Here is an 18348-nt window from a genome sequence, read left to right on the forward strand (position 1 = left end):
ATGAGTCGGTAGTTGTTGGTGTAACTAATGAAAAACATGGCCTTGGAGTTCATGCTTAGAAATGTGGAGACAAGGAAAGTGGGTAGCATCATTACTCTTCACTTCCTTGTTTCTACGTTAATGGGCAGCGGTTGTCTCGTCCTGGGGCACTAGAGGTGTGCTTCTTAAAATCATGCTTAGTGGTACCTACTCTTGAGAAAAAGAAATGAGGTGGTGCAAGGGCAGCATGCCACCTTGCCTTAGCAAATAGGGGTGTTATTTATAACATGTATATATAGTGAGGTTGATTGTGTGTTTTAGGGATCCACATTTTGCTAGAGAGAGTGAAGTCCTTGAGCACACAAAGCCTAGAGTTATTTTGCATATTTTTTTATTCAGCGAATAGAAAAGTTAGGGGTCGATTCCTATGTGAATAGCTATACATTGTGTTAGTTACTTTATTCTATATTCCTTATTGTTGATTTGGTCGGTCTCTTGCAATAACCTTCATTATGGCCCTTGTAGATTGCTTTTGTTGGTGTTGTTCAGTGGGTGGCTAAATGGGGACTTAGCGTCGTCATGCAGATTGCCACATCTTTGGACAGAACTCAGCGACAACTGGGATGTTATATTAAAAAATTTTGAACAATCTGATTTAAAGGTACTTTTTTAAAAAAAAAAAAATGACAAGTAAGTTAAAATTAAGGATCTAGGTACCTTGAAAAAATTGCAAGGTACTGCAACTTTATCCTTTTCTAATTTAGCCAATAGATTCAATAGTTAGAGGTTTGCTTAATTGGTTATTAATATTGCAATCCATGTTATTTACATTTGTAAGTCATGTTGTTTTAAAATTTTTAATTTTCATTCATTGACCTACTTTGATCATAAAAATGAACGTGGTACAAAAACAACAATTTAATCTTACATAAATGATTTTTTTTATATAATATGCATTTAATATAAGACTAAATAAATTGAATATGTTTTAAAAATATAAGTTATTAATATTTCAATGTTTCATGAAATTGTGAAATAAAAAAGTGTAGAAATAAAAAGCATATTAGGCTGTAACACTTTAGTATTTTACCAATTTACTATCACATTTTCCCTTCTAGTATTAGCTACCATGTTAGTTTATTCGTACAAACAACTTATTAGTTTATCTATAAAATTGCCATTAAAATCTAAAAGAACAATTTAAAATTTTTTATGTGGTGTAATACAATTATATAGAAAGATTAAGAAAATGATAATAAAAAGGAAGCTAGTTTAAATTTTCTTTCTTTCTTTTTGAATAATTCAAAAGCTTTGAGCTTTGTGTTTCTTGACAACTATCCATGTTGTTTTATTTTAAAAATTTTAGGTTTGTGAATCTTTATGATAATATTTTATTATTGATTAAAAGTGATTGGATAATAAATTTATTAGTTTCCAAGTACTCTTTTAAATGAAGGTGGCTTTTTTTTTAAAGGTTAATAAACCATCGTAAAAGATTCTCTACAATAGTGATTTTGTGTTTCACTATTATGTAATCGTCGCAACCAGCTTTTTGTAACAATAATTAGTGTCGCTAAAGGCCCTATCTTTTGTAGTAATTAATTAGGTGTTCAATGGCTCATTTTTGTCTCCTCTCCATCTTTCTCGACCATCATCACTCAAGAGTCAAGTGTTAACTGCACTCAAAAGATTATTTTCAAAAGTCATTTTATCCTAAGTATGACTTATATATAAAAATTTTAAACCTTTAGTTCTTTTTTAATTTTATAAAAATATCAGGGACTGCCATATAGTTAAGCCACAAAAAGACAAAAGTTATGGAAAGTTGCAGCAATTGCAACGTTGTTTTATCCTCAAATTTAAAATAGCTCTCGAACTTTGACTATTTCGTAAAACTTTTCCATTAAATTTCAACTGACTCATACTTATAATTTTTTTTATTTGTAAAATAGTTAAAAAACTATAATAATACTGAAATACTTAAAAATAAAATTAATAATCCAGAAATAACATATAATTTCTTAAGAAATTAGTAACACGGACGGATGTTTTTTTGACCACTCAAAGATCTTTTCATTTTCGCACATAAAATTGAATTCGATGCAAATGATGATTGAGTGATCGGTGATGACACATTCAAATGAAGTTGTACGAGATATATGTTAATGTGCAACATCTCAAAATTCCCCATAAAGTTTAACAAAATAAATGGAAAAAAAAAAAAGTTTTGGGTGATTTCGAAATCCTGTCTTGCTTATATTTCTAGTTATGTTTCATATTGCATTTTTTAATTCTCCATCTCTTCCCCTCTCTCTTCTATATATATATATATTTACTTTTTAATTTTCTTTTTCTAGGGCATGCTTGTAAAGTCTGCCTTTTGACAAGATACAGCTAAAAAATAAAACATCATGCTCTAATTGGAACTCTTGTGTATGTATTATGTACAACCTACGGTTATTAACTTCATCAAATGTTCATAACATGCTTCTCTTGTCGTGTTTGCAACTTGTTATTTCATAATCTTATTGTAATTCTTAAACCATATTATGACAATTTATCTTCTGTCATGAACAAGATTCAAGTTGGATTTCACTATTAGGCTTCGTTGCCCAGTGGTGAACCCACCTCCTCTCCACATCCCTTGAGGGCATGAGGCTCTTAATAGGGGCTCGATTTCTCTTGTCCAAAAGGTTTGGATATAGAATAGGTATCTCCCTAAATATTTATTGGAATAAATTTCTAAGTTAGTTCTCATGTAAATTTTGGAGTGTACTGCAAATATATGTATCTAGATTCTCAGTAAAATTCAGAGTATAACATATTCGTAAGTGGTAAATATTAAAAAAAAAATGATTTCACTTGCCACTGGGCTCATAATTTAATGGCGACCTTGCGCCTCAACTTTGAGAGCAAAGGCTTGAGTCCCAACCCTTGTGTTGAGACTCCAATTTCTTCTCTTAATTATAGATGAAACAACTAGGAATTCGTAGCACTATTCATATTTTTAAGTAACAACAGACATCGCACAATTTTATTTTAAAATTGACCTCAAGTGATGTGGCATGGCATGGGTCTCTTATTATGTGGTTGATAATTTTTAATTAATTTTATTTGAATTAATTATATTATCTCATAAATCAATAAATGAATGCTATATTATTTGTAATTAAATTTTAATGGTAAAAATTTGTGATGTGTAGCACAGTATACATGTATCTCAATACGAATGCTAAATTTATTTGAGTAGATATATCTTTCTAATATTAATAGGGATAGAAGCATCTCAATATGAGAATAAAGTCTAAACCGCAACATCATAGAATTGATCTAAGTTAGTTCTAGTATATTTCTGATTGTAGTATATCGGCAATTAAATAGAGAGTGCCCACATTGCTCATAATTATAACCTAAAAGCATTAAAAGTAAGGCCACCCAAGTGGACGTGCCGGAGTGGTTATCGGGCATGACTAGAAATCATGTGGGCTCTGCCCGCGCAGGTTCGAATCCTGCCGTTCACGTTTTGAAACTGTTTAGTTGAATCAGTTTTTTCGCTTGGCTTCGCTTCGTCAAATAGAATGACACACTCAATAATTTCACTGAACAATGGAAAGCCATCCACCAGGTCCATGCGGACCATGCTCCATCAACAATTTGGTAACAATGTTGCCAAATATTTATTCCTCCTCTGCTCCTGACAGATTCAGCAAATAAGATGACACTAAATAATTTAATCAAACGATGTAAAACCATCAAGCAAATCCACCAAATCCATGCCCATTTCCTCACCAAAGGCCTTCTCTTTCTCAGCCCTTGTCACATTCTCACAACAATCCTCTACGCAATCACCACTTTTAAACCCATATCGTCAGCATCGTCACCCACTACAGACCCATTAAGCTATGCATTGTCGATTTTCAATAATATTCCATACCCTTCAACCTTTTCTTATAATACCATCATTCGTGCTCACACCCTCTTCTCCTCGCCCCTCAACGCTGTCGTTTTGTTCTCCCAAATGCGCACCGTTTCAATCCCTCCTGACTTCTATTCCTTCCCTTTTCTCCTTAAAGCATGTTCTCAACTCTGCTCCCATTCACTGGCCCAAACCATTCACTCTCAAGTTTTGAAACTTGGGTTTATTTGTGATGTGTTCGTTTTAAATTCTCTCATGCGCGTGTACTGTATTTTTCACCGTCTAAGAGATGCGCAGGAACTGTTTGATGAAAGTTTGTACAGAGATGTGGTTTCTTGTAACACATTAATAGATGGTTATGTGAAGGCCGGCGATTTAGCACACGCGCGTCAGTTGTTTGACACATTGCCATTTCGTGATGCTGTGTCGTGGGGTACCCTTGTGGCGGGGTATGCACAGAGTGATCAATGCCAAGAGGCTATTCAACTCTTTTGCAACATGATGGATTTGGATATTAAACCTGATAATATTGCTTTAGTTTCTGCTCTTTCAGCTTGTGCCCGATTGGGAGAACTAGAACAGGGGAAGAATATTCATCGTTATATTGAACTTAATCAAATTCGAGTTGATTCATTTTTGTCAACTGGGCTAGTTGATTTTTATGCAAAATGTGGTTACATTAACACTGCTATAGAGATTTTTGAATCAAGTCAAGAAAAGAATTTATTTACATGGAATGCAATGCTTGTTGGTCTTGCAATGCATGGCTTGGGCAGGCTATCACTCTTTTACTTCTCTAGAATGATAGAGGCTAGAATTAAACCCGACGGTGTCACCATTTTGGGAGCTTTGGTGGGCTGTAGCCATGCAGGTTTAGTTGATGAAGCGAGAAAGCTGTTTGATGAGATGGAATCTGTTTACGGGGTTTCTAAAGAGCTAAAGCACTATGGGTGCATGGCGGATTTGCTTGGGCGAGCTGGTTTGATTGAAGAAGCATTGGAGATGATAAAGAAGATGCCAATGGGGGGTGATGTGTTTGTTTGGAGTGGTTTGCTTGGAGGGTGTAGGCTTCATGGTAATGTTGAGATTGCGGAAGCAGCAGCAGAGCATGTGATGAAGTTGAAACCTGAAGATGGTGGGGTTTATAAAGTACTGGCTGATGTTTATGCCAATGCGGATAGATGGGAAGATGTTGTTAAGATACGGAGATCTTTCGATGCTGGGAAGATCAAGAAGAATGCTGGCTGTAGCTTGATTCAATTGAATGGGGTTATGCATGAGTTTGTATCGGGGGATAGCTTGCATCCAGATTCTGATGAGATTTATTTAATCTTAGATGGAATTAATACACATCAACTTGAATCATTCTAGCAACAAGATAAGAAATTCTTGTCCTTAAAAATTTAACTTACAGGCTGTTGCAGATGTCAGCTGTATTTTACAGCTGTGTGTTGACTATTGTTGTAGATGTTAGCTGTATTTTACAGCTATGTGTTGACTTAAATACTAGATTTTAAGAGATATAATCCCTAATTTTCAGGGATACTGATTTGCAATATCTTAGCTGTTTTTACCATTTTATTCCAAGGGTGTAATGTATATAAATAGGTATTCTTCTCTAATGTAAAAAAAAAAACTGAAGAAGTCTGATTTTTCACATGGTATCAGAGCTGCTCTTTTGAACTAAGCCTCTGAATTTTTCTCATCTTCCATTCTAAACTCTCAAGCCTTCCAATGGAGAAGACAACAAACCCTACACAAGAATCTGAGATTTCCTCCAGTTTTGTAACAAGGCAGGACATCTCTTCGGTCTCCTTAGGTACCGAAAACCCCTCTTTACAAATAATTTTGCACAAGTTAAATGGCAGAAACTTTTTGTAATGGTCTCAATCTGTCACCCTATTTCTTCGTGGCAAAGGCCGATTAGGGTATATTACAGGGCAAACCAAAGCCCCTGATGTCTTGGATCCTGGTTATCCGCAGTGGGATGCTAAAAATTCAATGGTGCAAGTTTGGTTGATCAACTCGATGGACGTGGATATTGGTAGGACTTATCTCTTCCTACTATCTGCGAAGGAGCTTTGGGAAGCCGTTACAGAAATCTACTCTGACCTTGGGAATACAGCTCAGCTCTTTGAAATCAAGTCACAATTACGTGACCAAAAGCAAGGGAGTCTTTCAGTGACTCAATATTTCAATTCTTTAAACAATATATGGCATGAACTTGACCTTTACTATGAATCGCAGTGGCATTGCTCTGAGGATGCCATCAAATATAAGAGGATGTTGGATAAAGAACGTCTCTTTGATTTCCTTTATGGACTCAACAAAGAACTTGATGAAGTTTGTGGCAGAATATTGGAAAAGAATCCTCTACCCTCCATCCGAGAAGCTTTTGCTGAGGTGAGGCGTGAAGAAAGTCGAAAGAGAGTCATCATGGGACTGGTGAAGGAACCTGAGGCAGAGAGATCAGCGCTGGTGACCAAAAAGACAGATCAGTCAGCTGACCAAAAGGGACAAAAACATGGAGAACGTCCCTATTGGGACTATTGTCACAAGAAAGGACATGCTCGAGACTCATGCTGGAGGCTTCATGGAAAGCTAGCAGATTGGAAACCAAAACGGCAGCAGGAAGCAAAGGGAATGGTGACAGAGAAAACTAATCAGTTTGCTCTCACAAAAGATCAATTTGAGATGCTGCAACAGCTCCTCATACAAAATCAACAAGCAAATAGAAATAACTTGACCTCCTCTAGTTGTAATGCAGTCCATACAGGTAACCCATCAGCCCTTAGCATCCAATCCCTTGAAAAAGGTTCTTGGATTGTTGATTCAGGGGCCTCAGACCATATGATAGGGTCTTCTCAATTTTTCTCTAGTTACACTCCATGTCCAGGTAATTATAAAGTGAGGATTGCTGATGGATCATTATCCACTGTTGCTGGAAAAGGAACAGTAAAACTATCAAATTGTTTGACTCTTTTTTTTAGTTTTACATGTCCCAAATCTTAAATGTAATCTTCTTTCAGTTAGTAAACTTACCAAAGACACAAACTGTGTAGCTAAATTCTGTGGTTCTAAATGTTTATTTCAGGATCCAATCTTGGGGAGGATGATTGGGAATGCGAAGGAATATGAGGGGCTGTATTATCTCAAGAATAAAGGACCCGTGAAAGGACATGCTCAGGTCTCTCAATGTGAATTTGTTTCTTCTGAAATAATGTTGTGGCACTATAGGTTAGGCCACCCTAGCTTTCCATATCTAAAAACCTTGTTTCCTTCCTTATTTAAAAATAAAGATTTGAGTTTATTATATTGTGATTTTTGTCAAATGGCTAAAGAAACACGTGTTCCATTTCCTGCCCGTACTTATAAACCATCCCAATCTTTCTCTTTGATTCATAGTGATATTTGGGGCCTCTCAAGGGTTAACAACCTGTCAAAAGCAAAATGGTTCATTACATTCATAGATGACCACTCTAGGACCACTTGGGTGTACCTTTTGAAGGAAAAATCTGAAGCTGGACAAACTTTTAAACAATTCCATGCCATGGTAAAAACTCAGTTTCAAATTGACATTTGTGTACTCCGTACAGATAATGGAACTGAGTATTTCAATTCTATTTTAAGGAATTACCTATTACAACAAGGAATTGTCCACCAAAGTTCTTGTTCCGGAACACCACAACAAAATGAGGTTGCAGAACGTAAAAAAAGACACCTTTTAGAGGTTGCTAGGGCCATTATATTCACAACTAATGTACCAAAAATATATTAGGGAGATGCGATTCTTACAGCATCTTATCTCATAAATCGTATGCCCTCTCGAGTTCTTAAATTCAAGACACTTATTTCTGTTTTTCTTGACAGCTACCCATAAAATCACCTTGTTACCTCTAATCTTGCACTCAAAACTTTTGGTTGTACAGCCTTTGTAAATCTTCCGAGTTTTCAAAGAACAAAGTTGTCTCCTAGAGCCATCAAGTGCCTATTTCTAGGATATTCTCCTACCAAGAAAGGGTACAAGTGCTATGATCCTCTTACCAAAAAATTATTCGTCACAATAGATGTCAAGTTCTTTGAAAATCAACCTTTTTACACGAGTAATTCTCTTCAGGGGCAGAATTTGAGAGAAGATAATTCTTGGGATCTTATTGACATTTTAGAACCTAAGATGCCTAGTAATTCCAACCTAGAACCCAATATGTCCAGCAGTTCCAACCTAGAACCCAATATGTCCAGTAATTCCAGCCTAGAACTCAATCTACCAAATACCTCCTCCCTCAGTCCAGACATTCATCCTAACCTACCTAATACCATAGAACTTAATCAACCAATAGTGTCACAAATGAATAAAGGGATAAAAGCCAATTCACATTTGGAGGAACCTATAGGCGAGTTTCATGTCTATTCACGAAAGAAGAATAAAACTCAAGAGGTACAGCCACTTATAGACCAAGTAGAACCAAGATCTGAACTAAGGAAAGATCAAAACCCACCTACTGAATATGCTGAGAACGAAGCTCAGAAGTCCACAGATTTGCCTATTGCGATAAGGAAATGGGTAAGAAATTGCACTAAACATCCTATTTACAAGTTCTTGTCATATGCAAATCTATCTAAGGAGTATAGGAATTTTGTGGCTAATCTATCTAATACCACTATTCCAAGAAACATCCATGAAGCCCTAGAGTTAAATGAGTGGAAGAAAGTTGTTCAAAAAGAAATGGCAGCCTTAATAAAGAATAACACATGGAAGCTTGTACCAAGACCTAAAGACAAGAGGACTGTGGGGTGCAAGTGGGTGTTTACAGTCAAATATAAGGCTGATGGAAGTGTGGACAAGTATAAAGCAAGACTCGTGGCGAAAGGTTTCACACAAACCTATGGGGTGGACTATCTAGAGACTTTTGCCCCAATGGCAAAGCTTAATACTGTAAGGATCCTTCTCTCTCTTGCTGCAAATTTAGATTGGCCTCTCAACCAACTTGATATCAAGAATGCATTCTTGAATGGAGAATTGGAAGAGGAAGTTTACATGGATATGCCGCTTGGTTTTGAAGAAAAAGGACCTGCTGGAAGAGTTTGTCGGTTAAAAAGGTCTCTCTATGGCCTTAAACAGTCCCCTAGGGCTTGGTTCGACCGATTTGGAAAAGTCTTGAAGAACTATGGTTATTCTCAAGGGCAAGCCGATCATACTATGTTCTACAAACGGTCTAAAGAAGGGAAGTTAACTATTTTGATCATGTATGTTGACGACATTATACTAACATGAGATGACAAAGAAGAGTTTGAAGGATTAAAAGAAAAATTAGCTTGTGAGTTTGAAATCAAGGATCTTGGACCACTACGTTTTTTTTTTTTGAATGGAGGTAGCTAGAACAACTAAAGGTATTCTAGTTACACAGCGGAAATACACCCAAGATTTGCTAAAGGATACTGGTATGATTGACTGTAAACCTGCTGCCACACCAGTTGAACCAAATAGCAAGTTGGGTCTTGAAGAAAATAGTGCACCCGTGGAGAGGGGGAGATATCAAAGACCAGTAAGGAGATTAATTTATCTTTCCCATACTAGACCTGATATTGCTTTTGCGGTTAGCTTAGTGAGCCAGTTTATGCACTCTCCAAGAGAAGCTCACTTCGTGGCAGTAAACCAAATACTTCAATACCTAAAGTCAACACCGGGAAATGGATTTTATTTTGAGAAGGGAGAAAAAAGGAATGTAGAAGCTTTTGTTGATGCGGATTGGGCTGGAAATATCATGGATAGGAAGCCTAAAACAGGTTATTGTACTAAGTTGTGGGGAAACCTTGTAACTTGGAGAAGCAAGAAGCAAACTGTAGTGGCACGAAGCAGTGCAGAAGCAGAATTTCGAGCACGAGCACTAGCACATGCGGTATGTGAGCTTATGTGGATAGAACATGTTCTCAAAGAACTACAGTTAATAAAAAAACAGTCCTAGGCAACTTTACTATGACAATAAGGCAGCAATTAATATTGCCCATAATCTTGTCCATCATGACAGGACAAAACATGTGGAGGTAGACCGACATTTTATTAAAGAGAAATTGGAAACTTGAGTTATTTGTTTGGTGTATATTCCTACAGGACAACAAACTGTAGATATGTTGACAAAAGGAATACCTGGACACAAGTTTGAAGAGTTTGTATGCAAGCTGGGCATGAAGAATATCTATGCTCCAGTTTGAGGGGGAGTGTTGCATATGTCAGCTGTATTTTACAGCTGTGTGTTGACTATTGTTGTAGATGTTAGCTGTATTTTAAAGTTATGTGTTGACTTAAATACTAGATTTTAGGAGATATAATCCCTAATTTTCAGAGATACTGATTTGCAATATCTTAGCTGCTTTTACCATTTTGTTCTTAAGGTGTAATGTATATAAATAGGTATTCTTCTCTAATGTAAAAAAAAAAAAAAACTGAAGAAGTCTGATTTTTCACACAGGCATACTGCATATATGCTTTAGTCTTATTGAAGGAATTCAATTGGCGCTTCTATTGCTACGCACAGGCCCTTCTAAAATTTGTTTGCCAGTCAGCGGTTTGCCTAAACTCTTAATGAGTAATAGAATTAGTCACCTGTATCTAAATAATGAGTGATAATTAGACCATAAATGGTGAATGAATAAAAACAAAAGGATAGTTAAATTGCAATCATACGCTAGTGCCAGAACGTTTTTGTTTTTAGAAGTTCTCGAGAAATTCCTATCATGAGAGGGAACTAACCTAGCAGTAAATACATTTTCGTTTTCATAGTATGACAGGTGAAGATACGTTTTTGTTTTTCGAAGATCCCATGAAATTCAGATCATGAAGGGAAACTAACCTAACACCAAATACAGTTTTTTGTTTTGATAGTTTAACAAGCGACAAAATCTTTACCGTAAAATATTATACGTAACATGTGTTTATATGGCAAAAGTGAAATTGTCACCCTATAAATATATTATAACACCGTGTTTTGGAAACCTGAAGTTTCTACACTCTACAAATATATTATTATGGGACTTAGCTATGGTGCAACTATAGTACCATACCACAGCTGCACCATAGCTAGATCCTATGTAGAATTTATTAGAAAGTCAGCTTTAGATAATTTATAATACATTCTGAAAGTATATTAATTAAAATGTTTCAATTCAAAATTTAAAATGTGAAAAAATTAAAAAAAAATGTATAAAACTTTTAACTCTTAAAACTTTTAAATTTTGCGATTTTAAAATTTTCGACTTTTCCCGTACTATAAAATTTCTTATCACAAAACTACTAATATACTAAAATGAAATTTCAAAATACCATACCCAAGTAAATATGTGTCCTACCGACTTTATATTGAATATGTGTATCTTACAATAAAAGAATTTAGATCATTAGTCAGCACTTCCATAATGTGAACAATTACTGTCCAAATAAAAAAAAAAATTTAAACCGTATTAAACCAGTGGCCGATGAGACGTCAACGAACAATTTGCCATCTACAAAGACAAACGGAGGCAAACCATTTATTTTCATTGGTCTGTAAAATTAAAATCTTCCAATAAAATAGAACAGAAAAATTGTTGACAGATTATACGTGTTGCTTCAAGAGAGTTCTATAGCAAGGTGTACACTTTACGCTCTTGACAAGTGTCACTCAGTAACTCCCCTTCCGCAGCTTTCACTACGTGGCGCCAGAACCCTCTCCTCTGTGTCACCCAATATATATCTATAAAATATATATGCTGGCACATCAACTGAAGCAATGCAAAGAAAAGATAAAGCAAGATAAGGATCTCTTTTTTTCCCATCAACCTTGAACAACTCCCACTCTAAACAGAAACTACAGTCATGGCTTTCAGATCAGTCGTAAGTAATTTTACTTATTTCATCTTTCAATCAAGATCCAAGAGACTTGTATAGTTGGAACTTGAAAAAATAATCTTTTTCGTGTACTTTTTTTTTTTTCAGGGTAATTTAAGGTCACTAATGGGTGGCTTAAGAGGAAGTACTGCAACTTATGCAACCTCAACAACTCCGAAAGGTAAATCCTACGCGCCCACCGCAGCCGATTACGCCCATTTTCAAGAGCAACCAAGGCCAAAATTACAGTTTCCAAAACCAGTTCAGAAGGGCGATTATGTGCCGGTGTGCATGGCGATTGGCATGATAACACTGTCGGTGTCTCTGGGGCTGGTCACGGCGACGCAGCAGCTGGCGCGCTCGCCGAACGTGTACGTGAGGAGGAAGACGCGAGAGACCGTGCCGGAAGTGAACGACCCCGACAAGGTGGTGAGCGATGCTGAGAAGTTCCTGAACAAGTCGTTCTTCAGAAAGGTGGCGCACGTTCAGGAGTTTGACTACGGTGATCATCCTGTACCTGATCCCATCCGTAAAGATGCTTATGCTCATAAACACCGTGTCGAGACTCTCAAGTCTGTTGGTATTGACCCCAAGCAAGTCTGAAAACAACTAAAAGTGGTCACTTTTAGTTTTTTTTTTTTTTTAATAAATTATTTCTTCTGTTTTTTTTTTTTTTTTTTTTTCATTTTGGCTCTCTGGTTGTTTCTATGGCTTACTTCTGGATACTCTGTGATGGGTATGATTGTAAATTGAAGTGAATGATGTTTGGTTAATACACAGCTTAAGTATGATCCTTTGTATGTAAGATGAAGATGATGATGATGATGATGCTTCAGCTTCTTGTGTATGCCGTTTCAGTGACTTGTGTCTATGTTAAGACTAATTATTTCAAATCGTCGATGTGGATAAGGATGTATCAAATTCTTTTCATCTTTCAATATCAGGCAGCTGTTCAAGTCGGGGCTCCACACGTGTCAGTAACACGTCTGGTCTTTAGTCGGCAAAAATAAATCAGTTGATTACATGTTTATTTATTAAATTTAGATTTGAACGCAATCACCGGTTGAATAATTTAATAATTTGTCATGTTTGGTTGGTAAATATAATTGGGTATGACTAGTAAATATAATTTGTAAATAATGGGTGAATCGCTGAACAAATTGAATTTTTTTGGGCTATTTTTTAACCGATAATTTCGCTGGTACTAAAATTTATGATGTTAAAGTTTAAACAAAATTTTTAGTTAAGTCTCTGATTAGTGGTCACAAGTGTCGACAGAATTATGAATATTTTAAAAAGTAAATCAAAATAAATTTAAAAACACACAAAGAAGAAGAAGAAGATATTCTATATTTTCTTAAGCTTTTCAATGCCTTGCGCTAGTGCTCGCATGTTGTTGACAATATTGATACAGTTCTTCCCGGAGCATGTCAATAATAACATCCTTTTCAGCAATGATCTCGTTAAGTTTAATATTCTCATCACGGAGGGCCTGAAACTGGCATAAAATACTTTGAATTTGTGCCTCGATGGCCTCATCGCTCAACTCAAAGGCACTCTCAACAACCCTCATAACACGCCACAAACTTACAATTACCAGCAACCCCCCTCCTCTTCTCTCCAAAAACGCTTCCAAGAATACAGCCCCAATAACAACCACACCATCAATCACATTGCCTGGCCGTCTAAAGAATCCCCTGCCTAGAGCTACTGCCAGAGCCATAGTCTTTAAAGAAACTACAAATAATATTGCAACCCCAACCCAGTGGTACCAAACTTGCTGATGATCATCTAAAGAATCAGAGTAATGGTTCTTTTTGGGAGCACAAGAATGTAATAGAGAAGAGGCGAGTTCAAGAATGGTGAAGAGAAGATCCAAGAGAAGCAGTGACATTGTGATTGCCCGAACTGTGGTTGACTCTAGAAAACTGGCTAGCTGATTTCTCCATGGTGCTGCTTTACTGATCAGCTGCTGGTTTTGTTCTTCGGAGGCATTCAAAAGGAGTTTCCAATATTCAAGCCTTCTGTAAAAGCTTTTGAGTAGATTTTGGATGGATGATTCAACAGATTCGATGGGTGTTTGGGTTCCGGAGACGACATGATCACTTGAAGGGTTCATTCGGAGCATAGATAATACTTGATGTCATTTTAGGCAAATTTATTTTATAACGATATTGCTGGACGGTGGAGATTGTGTCGTTTCAAAGGCACTCGAAGTGGAAAGCAAGCTGAGCTTTGCATTCTTTGGGGTCACGTTGAGAGTTGGCTTGACTACTAATTTTGATTTATCTCTTCAAACTGCATGCGTTAAGTATTATTCTCATTGAAAATGGCAACACAAACCTTATAAGCAAAACGGCAGCATTCCAGCCATCATAATGAATTAATGAAGGGGCACATGATAGATAACATGAGAAAATGAGGACAAACAAGGTGAATGATATGAGAAAATCTCGAATGAATCCGCCGGTTTGCGGCAGTGCTTCTGTAAGAAGTTTGCAGCTTTAGTCCATATATCCTTTTTTAGAGGTTTTACGAACGACCACCGATTCTGGTGGTAGTGTAGTTGCCGCGAACAACGGTTTGATTTTACTCATGTTTTGGTGTGTTTTGAGACTCATTTTCTTTTCTCTGTTTTTCTATTAATTAATACTTATTTCATAGTTTGTATTCTTTTGCTCTTGTGTTGGTAAGCTGGCAACACCATTTTTGTTTTGCAAAGCTGAGCAACTCCCAATTTTGATTCGTCGAAGAGTGTGTTTGAACCCAACGGTAGTGTTTTAGCACCAACTGCTAGATACAAAGAATTTGACCATACAGTAAGAGTTGTTTTTCTTAAAAGAACGAGTTATGAGATAACTTGATGTACTTAGGGTTGTCATTATTAAGATTGAAGAGTTCGATAGTCGGAATCCTATAAAATAATAACCCATAAGAGATTTCCGAGGGTACTATCGATGGAGGTATTATCAACCTACCCTTTGATATTTAAGTTAGAGATTAAAAGTGGCACAATAACAAATAATAAGTAGAAGAGAAGAAAATAATTGAAGGATATTTTACTATCTTCTCCAAAATATCTTTCCACTTAATCATACTTTCTGAGTAGTGGCCTCTTTATATGAAAAAAATTAAAAATATCATTAAGTTAAAAAAAATTATCTTCTAATTTTAATGGGAATTAAGACTTACGTTGTTTTGTTCTATTTTTATTATAATATATTTTTGAGTGAGACTATTGACACCCCTCTAAATACCTCATAAAACCCCTTCAATTATTTTACAATTTTAACTTTTATTAAAATTACATAATAGAACAATTTCTAATTAAACTCCACTCAAAAGTTATATAATTTTTTATTTTAGAAATTAAAAAAGTTGTTTTTATTTTATTTTCAGGTGACGAATTTACCATCAATGGTTACAATAAAAAGAAAGAAAAACTCTTTTTTTTTTAAATAGAAGAAATCTAGTTGTTGAAATGAGTTTTAATAATAAAAAATTAGAGAATGAAATTTACACCATAAATTTTACTTAAAGATATTTTTATCATTGATGAAGGTGTTAAAAGAATTTATAATTTTTTAAAATATTATAATGAAGTTAATTAAAAAAAGAGGTGATAAGAGATATTTAGAGGGGTGCCAATAGTCCCACTCTATATTTTTTGAATCTAGCCCAACAAACATGTGTTGCATATGTACTCCCGAAACTAAAACAAAATAAGGCCCTCAAAATGGTACTGGCCCAAAGTATCCGTAGCATTATTTAGAAACATTGCAAAATAATTAAATGCGCATCCGGGGAATCGAACCCCGGTCAGTACCGTGGGAGGGTACTATGATACCACTACACCAGATGCGCCGCTTGTTGGCCTTGTGAACGAGTTAGAAAAGAATATTTATTATCTTTAATAGACATTCCACATCCGCCCTCCTGTTGCCACCGACCTTGAACTAGAAGAGAACTTTTAAAAATTTGTTTGTTTCATGTCTCGTAAGGTTTATTATCATAAGATTATATTGTGGCTACTTTAAGAGTATATTTAACGTATTGTGTTGTATAATATTAGGCTATATTATATTATATTGTATTAAGTTATAGTGCCATATTATATTTGGTGTAGTAAGGACTATATTGTAATGTTTATTTTAATATTTAAGATTCATTTATATTTTATTATTTGTAATTAATTAAATAATTTAAATTTTTGTAATTAAAACGGATACTTCACTATTGTCATCACAAGCTGCAGTCAGCTGTCGTTGATCTATCTCTGGCGGTAGCATATTTGAGTTTTTAATTTTTATTTAATATTAGATATTCGTATTTATTTTTTATTATTTTAAGAAAGAGATTAACTAAAACTAATGTGAATAGTACCATATTACACAAATCGATCCCTTCTCAAGTTTATTTAATAGGGCACTACTCATGTTATGGGGTAAACATGAGATTGCATTGCATTAGCTATATAGTGTGATGGCATGTAATGTGGTGTGTTCCAAACACACTCTAAGGTGATGTTTGGTTGGGAGGAGAGAGTGGTGGAGAGGAAAGTGATTCAAATTCCATTTTTATTTTCATTGTTTGGTTACAAAAAATATATAAGAATTTAATTTTCATTAAAATTTAATATACATTATAATATAGAATTTGAATTCCATACCAAGGAGTGAAGAATTTAAATTCCTCTTATGTTGAAAACTAAAGTTTCTAAAATTACCCTTCAACATTTTAACTTATTTAATGCCATTAATAATTAATAATTATTATTTTATTTTATCAATTTAATATTATAAGTAATTTTATATTAATTAAATTTAGTCAATGATTTAAGAAACTTAATAAAATAAACAAACTTATTTATTTATTTAATATGAAAATATAGAAATATAAATTAACTGTCGTTGGAACTTTGCCGGAATTTCACCAAACCTCTGCCGGACTGTCGCTAGAACTTCGTAGGAGCTCCGCCGGATCGTCGCCGGAAATTTGATATTAAATTATATTTCATTACTAATATAGGTAATTTAGCATTTAAGGCCAAGGATAAATTTATCCCAAAAAAAAATTGTAATTCCTTTCCCTATCGAACTTTATGTTAAAGCAAACTATGAAATTTAATTTCACTATTCTCCTCTACATGACCTAAGAGCAATATTAGTACATGCAACATTATATATTAATATCATCACATCACTAGAATTACTTCCTAATATGCCGCGGTATGTTTAATTGCGCATAATTGAAAATAAAATAACTATCAATTTATGCGAGATTGCAGTTGATTATCGGCCACTTAGAGCTGAAGATTACAGACGAAATTGAAAGTCTCCCTTGAAAAGATCACAGAATATGATGGTAAGAAACAGAGAAATTCCAATAATCATTCTCAAACGAACACCAAAAACAAGACATCAGGTATAGTTGATGCTGCTGATCAATTGAAAGAATGTGACAGCATAACATAAAGAAGAGTAAGCCTTCAACCTCCCTTGCATGCTTCGGAGTCCCAACCTTCTTACAATTAAATTATTTTTTCATCAATTTTCACCCATTTTTTACCTTATCTTTTGAATGAAAATAAAAGTAAGTTGAAGTCTAGAATAGTTTGAAGGTATTCTAAAAATTGTAGTTTCATGAGGGCGTAATCCGAAATAATCCTATTAAAAAGGTTTAAATAGGAATTATTTTGGTTGTTCTTCTAAATCTATTGGCTTCCAAACAAATGCCAAGTTACGATATTTGGGTGACAAATTAATTTTTAGATAATATAGCTTAAAATATTGATGACTTATTCCCAATAGACTACAAAAGGTCAAGAAGAAAATGCCTCTCTTTTCTCCTGAGTCCAACCTTGATGGATAATGAAAGTAATTGGGGTAAATTTTGGATTATCGCTCATGAACTAATAATTTTTAATATACTTTTAGATTATTATAAATTTTAGTTTTTCCCCATTTTTGTTAAAAAGGCGAAAAACTTTTAATTAATCCATTCTTATTTTTCTCTTACCTTTTAAACAAAAGTGGGAGTAAGTTGAAGTTTATAATAATTTAGAAATATTGTCAATCCTAATCTACTCAAAACTTATTGCTGTTGAGCTGACCTCATAAGTATAACCTAAAGCCTATGTTGGCGACTTAGTTTACAAGTACAACCTGAGGTTTATGTGAATGACTTAATTTAAGAATACAACCTCAAGCCTATATAAGCGACTGTGAAATTCATATGTCTGATATGAAAGTGAAGTAATCCAACCTCAAAATATATTTGTTCGACTTGAGAATTAGTTTGACATAGAAAATTGCTGGTCAAGAAAACGTGACCTAATTTCTAGAGAAGCTGTATGCCGCGATCTATTTAAACCATCTCCAACTGACAACCACTTGCAACTGCTAAAGAAAGTGGGCTGAAGTTAAGGAAGTAACTGTCCACGACCAAGAGCCTACTTAAATTGAAGAGCGCATCAGGTGAAGGGGTGAGCAAAATCAACCAAAGCTTCTACAAGATTTTTAGCCCCTCTTCCGGAAAATTACTTGACTTTAACTCATTCATAATTCTTCATTCTCATTTTTCTTCTTTT

The 18348-nt window shown here is 35.0% G+C and overlaps 4 protein-coding genes and 2 non-coding genes across 6 annotated transcripts; 4 read left to right on the forward strand and 2 right to left on the reverse strand.

Annotated features, from left to right (window-relative positions):
* The first annotated feature begins 3418 nt into the window (after positions 1 to 3418).
* Positions 3419 to 3500, forward strand: TRNAS-AGA. The gene has a single exon. It is a non-coding gene; the product is annotated as a tRNA-Ser (tRNA).
* A 73-nt stretch (positions 3501 to 3573) lies between these two features.
* Positions 3574 to 5477, forward strand: LOC18043552 (pentatricopeptide repeat-containing protein At5g61800). Its single transcript, XM_006436926.2, has one exon. It carries the CDS (start codon positions 3695 to 3697, stop codon positions 5264 to 5266), a length of 1572 nt encoding a protein of 523 aa, XP_006436989.2. The 5' UTR covers positions 3574 to 3694; the 3' UTR covers positions 5267 to 5477.
* Positions 5478 to 9261: 3784 nt separating this feature from the next.
* Positions 9262 to 10022, forward strand: LOC112099121 (uncharacterized mitochondrial protein AtMg00810-like). The gene is made up of 2 exons (XM_024186221.1): positions 9262 to 9795; positions 10008 to 10022. Exons 1-2 carry the CDS (start codon positions 9262 to 9264, stop codon positions 10020 to 10022), a joined length of 549 nt encoding a protein of 182 aa, XP_024041989.1.
* A 1571-nt stretch (positions 10023 to 11593) lies between these two features.
* Positions 11594 to 12652, forward strand: LOC18045226. The gene is made up of 2 exons (XM_006436927.2): positions 11594 to 11765; positions 11868 to 12652. The coding sequence occupies exons 1-2, from the start codon at positions 11748 to 11750 to the stop codon at positions 12360 to 12362; spliced, it is 513 nt and encodes a 170-aa protein (XP_006436990.1). The 5' UTR covers positions 11594 to 11747; the 3' UTR covers positions 12363 to 12652.
* Positions 12653 to 13125: 473 nt separating this feature from the next.
* On the reverse strand, positions 13126 to 13878 carry LOC18045227. Its single transcript, XM_006436928.1, has one exon. It carries the CDS (start codon positions 13876 to 13878, stop codon positions 13126 to 13128), a length of 753 nt encoding a protein of 250 aa, XP_006436991.1.
* A 1674-nt stretch (positions 13879 to 15552) lies between these two features.
* TRNAG-CCC lies at positions 15553 to 15623 on the reverse strand. Its single transcript has one exon. It is a non-coding gene; the product is annotated as a tRNA-Gly (tRNA).
* Between the last annotated feature and the right edge of the window lie 2725 nt (positions 15624 to 18348).

This window comes from Citrus clementina, unplaced genomic scaffold, assembly GCF_000493195.1.
Source record: "Citrus clementina cultivar Clemenules unplaced genomic scaffold, Citrus_clementina_v1.0 scaffold_4, whole genome shotgun sequence".
Taxonomy (NCBI): Eukaryota; Viridiplantae; Streptophyta; class Magnoliopsida; order Sapindales; family Rutaceae; genus Citrus; species Citrus x clementina.

Excerpts from the sequence above, each read along its gene's own strand:
- LOC18043552 (XM_006436926.2), top strand. The coding sequence starts at position 3,695 with ATGACACTAAATAATTTAATCAAACGATGTAAAACCATCAAGCAAATC.
- LOC112099121 (XM_024186221.1), top strand. The coding sequence starts at position 9,262 with ATGGAGGTAGCTAGAACAACTAAAGGTATTCTAGTTACACAGCGGAAA.
- LOC18045227 (XM_006436928.1), bottom strand. The coding sequence starts at position 13,878 with ATGAACCCTTCAAGTGATCATGTCGTCTCCGGAACCCAAACACCCATC.